The following is a 6,019-nucleotide window of genomic DNA, read 5'->3' as shown; positions in this document are numbered from 1 at the left end:
ATAAATCAGGATAGAAGAGCTTGCCTCACCCTAAGTAAGCTTTTCATAGTAGACTAACTAGAATCTAGAGAGGAATTTGAACCCTCGGTACAAAAGAATTGTGCAATAGATTAATAATCAACCTCTTTAGTCCACTTAGCCATCACTTCGCATTCTAAATCAAAAGGTTTTCATGATATGACATAGGCAAGGAATAACGATTGCAAAAAATCCTTCCTTTTTCTTTCATTCCAAAATGCATCAGCCCTTTTGTGTGAGTCTGATGGCTAAGATTGGGCACTTTATATGGTGGGTAGTTGTCAATGCTTCATAAAATTGACTCTTCCGGACTTCACAAAAGTTCTAGGCGAACATTCATGAAACTCCAAATTTTAGTCCTTACATTGGACTTCATTACATCTGTCTTGTTGCAACAACAAAAACAAGAAAAATAGAATTGTATGTCACATTCAATAGTACTACAAACCTAAGTGTTCAAATGATCCCAAAAGTACATCTTGAGATGCATTTTCTTAGAGATATTAACTCCTTTGTAGAGATGTATCTATAAAACAAGACTAATATATTACATGGATAGATAAATAGTGTTGTCCTTTAGGAGTGAGAAATTAATGCTTGTTGCAAACAGAACTTATGGAGCCATTCAAGAGAAGAAGGATACACAACATTATCTCATTAAGCCCTGAATAATTTCTTCAGGACTTCAGAAGACAAAGACGATCAAGTCTCATTGTAGAGAAAGACACCCAAAATATTAACAAAGGAAAAAATAACTTTTGGCCATTCTTATAGTCTCACCCTCATACTGGACACTTGTAACCATTCCCCCCGCCCCCCACAACCCCCAAAAAATGATCCAAATAATCATTGGTGTCATGTCAACAAACTGAAACAATGGATTCAATTAGATCAATAAGTGGTGCAAGCTCAGCCTTGTCAATCAACTTGAATTCCTGCACAAAGAATATAACCGATTGAAATAGAAAAAGACTATAATTAAGTGATCTCCCATTCAGTTAACGTATAACTTCAGATTACAAAACAAGAGAAAATATGGTAATGATGTCACACTCACTAATCAATGAAAATTGTCACTAACTATTTTGCAGTTGCATATCAGTTTTAAATTCTTTTGTTTTCATCAAATAATGAAAAATTTGAAGTTTCTAACTAATAATACATCGTTCACTAAAATAGTCATCAAGAGACGGTATACTCGCATTAAGGTAAGAGTATAAAGAAGAATCAAGAGGCAACATACCCACGTGAACAATGTAAAATGCTTGAAGCAAGTGTTAAGATGTGCCTCCTCCTTAAGGCTGACAATCTTTTGAAAATGCGAGTGGTAAATATGAGCATAAACACGGAAAAGACGCTTGAATATTGTCTTAACAACTTCCTTGAAATTTTGCGGAAAAGGGGTTCCTGCAAAAGTAGTATATTCAGTTAACTACTATATGCATAGTAACATCGTAGTGCTACCAGTACTCTACTTCACTAATAACGGCACAATGATATGCAGCTAACAACTATTTCTACTCTACAACTAGCAACTTCTAGTAGAGGATTGCAAATAGTAACATAAAAACTAGAATGCTAATTTTAATACTCATTCAGACATTGCGGTACTACTGTCATTACGTGCCCAAATCTTATCCACTAGGACCTAACCCCTTGTTGCTGCAATAAAGCCCAAGAATTACTAGGATAAAGTACCAAGTTTCTGAGGGAAGATGGATTCGTCATCAAGCTGAGCTTCGATCCAATCCATCAAGTACTCAACATACTTCGGTGCTGAAACCTCTATTGGTTTCTTGATCTGCACCCCATCGGCCCATCTATACTCAAATCTGAAATTTTGGTTGGCACCATTTGAAAACTCTTATCAATCAAATTAGGAGTTCTGAATTTGAGGCCACATATCTCCCAAAGACGGCATATATCTTACTTTGGTCCAGCTGACATTGTTGGGCATGTAGCTGGTGTGCAGAACTCCATTAGAGTACCATACAGGATGTTCACCTGGTTGAAGAAATCAACAGCTGTGAAGAAGCAACAACTATGTGATCAACACATGTAACAGTTACATGGTACATATTATCCTTAGATTGGTACACTTTTTCGTTGGAACATACAAATTAATGTAAAACTTACTATTAACAGCCAGCCACTCATTGAGATCCTCCCCTGGCGGCAGTCGAACCGCATCCCTCAAATTTCCGCTTCCTAAGGTTGCATCAATATGTTTCTTCAGCTGCACACCCTGTATCAAAGATATCAACAAGGGAAAAGAAATGTTTTCAGCCCTTCCATGCAAATTGTATTGCCAGAAGAGGGTTACGGCGGCGTCGAGAGGGAGACACGAGGATCAGGAATAAAAATGCCATACTTAATTTATTTATTATATTGTAGGAAGCGTAGGTAACCTGCTAAAAATGTTACAAAAGCTGCTCCAGCAGAACTTAGCACGCCACAGAGGCTAACTAGAGAAGAAATTCTACGAGATAGTCCAGGAAGGGTCACTAGAAGGTAATGAATACTAACATATTTACCTTATATTTATTCTTTTCATGCATTTAATTGTCATACCTTATTTATGTGATCTCATTTATGTGCAGCAAGCTTGCATTGTTGTTAGGAGAGGGCACCTCTTCGCAAACTGACACCACTAGTCCTGTGAGGATAACTATGGCGGCTCCACCAAAAAAGATGACTCCAAAGAGGAAACTACATATTGAATGAATATTTTTAGCTATGATGTGATGTAAACTCATTTGTTATTACATATGACTTGGGTCTTGTTTTGAAACAAAATTGTGGATTTATGAGATGTACCTGTTTGTGGTAAATTCCTAGATTTATGAAATGTACTCGTTTATGCTAAATTCATGAATTTATGAGATATACTTGTTTGTGTTAAATTCATGATATTATCTATTATATGTTATTGTATATGCCTCATTTTTAATTTATTTTTATTATATATTATCCAGTGTATTTCAATATATGCCTCCCAGGCTCCCAGCCAACCGGCGGCGGCAGCCAGCCAAGACCGCCAGGCAACTAAGGGAGCCGACCAGCCAGCCAGCTAGGGGAGCCAGGCGGCCAAGCCTGTGATACAAGAGAAAGAAATCCCGTAGCTAATCGCTCTGTAAATAACAAAAGGGCAAAAGAGTCATTTTAGGAAACAAATACATGTATTTAGATTAGAAAAGAGATGAAATACACTAAATGTCATGGAAAACAAGAAGACAATGTTTGGAGGGTTATTTTTACGAAGACGACGATTGGAGTCCTATATTTGCGAAGCACGTTGTTTGGTGTCTTATATCTGCAATTTTCTCCTCTCCTATATTGTATTGTCTTATAACTCTTGAGTGACTCCAATGGTTCAATTCTCTACTTTCATGTGACACAGCACTTACTATTTTTTCTTTTTGAAATTGAAACAATGGAAAGGAGTTTATGAATAATTTTGATCTGAAATAAAAGGACAAAGTGCCCCAAAGAAAAGTATTATGAAAAGTGGACTAGTTATCATCCAAAAAGTTTCAGATCGCCAATGACCTTATTGCCAGAGGGTGCATTCTTCTTAGGCCTGAACGTCTTCTGATTCCTGTTCATAAGTAAAGCACATTGAAACAACGTCTAATCAGATATACATACAACTACTGATGAATAAGGAAAAGCGAATACACAAACAGAATAATCGATGAAATATCGGAAATAACAATGTACGTCAATTCAAATCGGTAAACAAACATTTAAAAACATAAAGATATGTTTTTTAAAAGAAAAACTCAAGAGTGCAGCCATGCATGAGAACTTGCAGGCAATATTGTTCTCAAGGTCAAAACCATTTAATCTCCCACTTTTCCTCTGTTTTCTGCAGATTGTTTTCAGATGATCATAAATGAGCCCTCCACACCTACCGCATGCAAAACAAAATCTGAAGAAAACTAACAAAAGAACGAGATGAAAAATAAAAAGAAGAGATGATGATCTGAAGGCAGAAAGAAATATTAACGCAGTTGGCCTAGAATTAACCAGAGGATCGGATCAAAATGGAATAGAACAAGAAATAGACAGAGGCCATACTTGCTCCCAAGCCCGAAGAGGCTCATCTTGATTTCTCTCTCCTTCACCAATCACCATCCAAATCAAGAATCAGGGCAGGAGGAGACGAGACTAGGCAGTGGCCACAGGAATCCGCAAGGGAGAGAGAGAGAAATATAGGCAGCAAGGGGTGGCCGTGGGGTTTCTTCTATTCTCTCCTCCGTCCAGGGATCCGCTCCTCTCCTTTTTGGTTTTTTGGTGATGTTGCTGGACAGAGGAGGTGTTATTTTAGATGGAAGTTTGGCGGGGTCTTAGGAGAGACGTTCATCTTATAACCTCTAATCCTCCTTTGCCAGGCTGGCAGCTGCTCCCTTTTTCTCTGCTTGCAACCCCACCACATCTCCCTTGTTATATTTAGGATTATATTAGTAGGAGGATCGGAAACCATGATCATTTCCTTTTTTTTTTCAAGTGACTGACAAGCTGCAGGTGCCCAGACCAAATCAAACATTCACTCCCGTTAGCTTAGCTAGCATGTGTTCATTTTAATCTCTTACAATTAAAAAAAATAAAAGGAAGATAATTGTTTCGTGCGACAAACGTTCGTGTCGCTTTGCCGCATGCGATCCCTTCCCCGCACGGCCCCCTATTGGGCTGTGGGCCTTGTCTCACTCTAGTTTGTACTTATTCACGTGGTCTATCTCTACATTATCAACTCCAAATATGCACTTGAAACCAAGATCACAAAGTTGAGCTACGGATAGCAAGTTGAAATTCAAGCTTTCTACTAGTAACAAATTGGAAATGCTCAAGTTATTTGATATATATAGCAATTTTACCGAGCCCTTTGACCTTGCCTTTGCCATTGTCATCAAATGTGATACTATCAACACCATTGTCATCATTTGGATTGATGCATCATCGGTCATGTGTTGTGTGCACCCACCATCAAGCACCAATGCCTTCCTCCAGCTTTATAGTTTACCTAAAAAACAAATCAATGTTTCTTAGGTATCCATACTTGTTTAGGTCCTTGAAGGTTAGTGAATAAGCTCTTTGGTACCCAAATGGCTTTCTTCTTTGGACCCACAATTGATATACCAACAAACTTAGCATGCACACCCTTCCCACCTTTGGTAAACACATAACAAGAATAAAAAATGTAAGGTACATTAGCAATTTTCTTGTTCTTGTTTATTTTATTGCAATTAAGATCTAGGTGCCCAACTTGCTTGCATTTGTTGCAAAACCGACCATTGCTCTTCACAAAGCTAGACTTGTGAGTTGCAAAGGCCGCCTTGCCTTTCTTAGGGGTATAGCCTAATCTCTCTTTGTTGAGAGAAAACCTTTGGCTACCCAAGCACTTTAGCAAGTGAGCCTCACCACCATAGGCTTTGCCTAGGGCGTGAGTGAGCTCATCCACATATCTCTTGAGAGTCTCATTCTCAACTTTTAGTGAGGTATCACAAGTGACACCGACACTAGAAGTAGAGGTAGAGTTGGTTATGGTGGATGAAGACCTACAAGAAGAGTTAGTGGCAACAACAATAAGTGGGTTGGGTGATTCTTTAATTAAGTCACATGTTGTGCCCACATCATATGATACAACAATCTTTTCCTTGTTCTCTTCTAATAACAAAGAGTGAGCTTTTTGAAGCTTGGTGTGAGCTTTGCCAAGCTTTTCATGGGCATTCATTAGCCTCTCATGATTAGCATTGAGCTCATCAAAGGATTGTTCAAGAGATTTTAACTTCTTGGCCAATTCTTTGCACTTCTTGTTTTTTAGAATGAATAAGTGAATCGACTTGTTCTAGCATGTCCATGAGTTGTTCATTAGAGAATTCATTTTCATCATCACTATCATTATCATATTCATTTTCATTTTCACTTTCACTCTTATCATATTGTACCTTGTGGCCCTTGGCCATGAAGCATGGAGGAATGTCGAAAAGTAATGGCTTGT

At 38.1% G+C, this 6,019-nt stretch overlaps 1 protein-coding gene across 2 annotated transcripts; it reads right to left on the bottom strand.

Annotated features, from left to right (window-relative positions):
• Positions 331 to 4,343, bottom strand: LOC8067564 (MOB kinase activator-like 1A). 2 transcript variants are annotated; one of them, XM_002464627.2, is made up of 7 exons: positions 4,099 to 4,343; positions 3,568 to 3,616; positions 2,155 to 2,263; positions 1,949 to 2,042; positions 1,717 to 1,850; positions 1,262 to 1,425; positions 331 to 953 (listed from the first exon to the last, which is right to left on the bottom strand). In XM_002464627.2, the coding sequence occupies exons 1-7, from the start codon at positions 4,122 to 4,124 to the stop codon at positions 879 to 881; spliced, it is 651 nt and encodes a 216-aa protein (XP_002464672.1). In that variant the 5' UTR covers positions 4,125 to 4,343; the 3' UTR covers positions 331 to 878. The 2 variants fall into 2 exon arrangements, with proteins under 2 accessions (XP_002464672.1, XP_021318528.1); XM_021462853.1 differs by having other exon boundaries at positions 1,949 to 2,022.

Source organism: Sorghum bicolor, chromosome 1 (assembly GCF_000003195.3).
Source record: "Sorghum bicolor cultivar BTx623 chromosome 1, Sorghum_bicolor_NCBIv3, whole genome shotgun sequence".
Classification (NCBI taxonomy): Eukaryota; Viridiplantae; Streptophyta; class Magnoliopsida; order Poales; family Poaceae; genus Sorghum; species Sorghum bicolor.
Note: the sequence above shows the minus strand (reverse complement) of the source record. Positions and strands in the feature narration are given on the sequence as shown.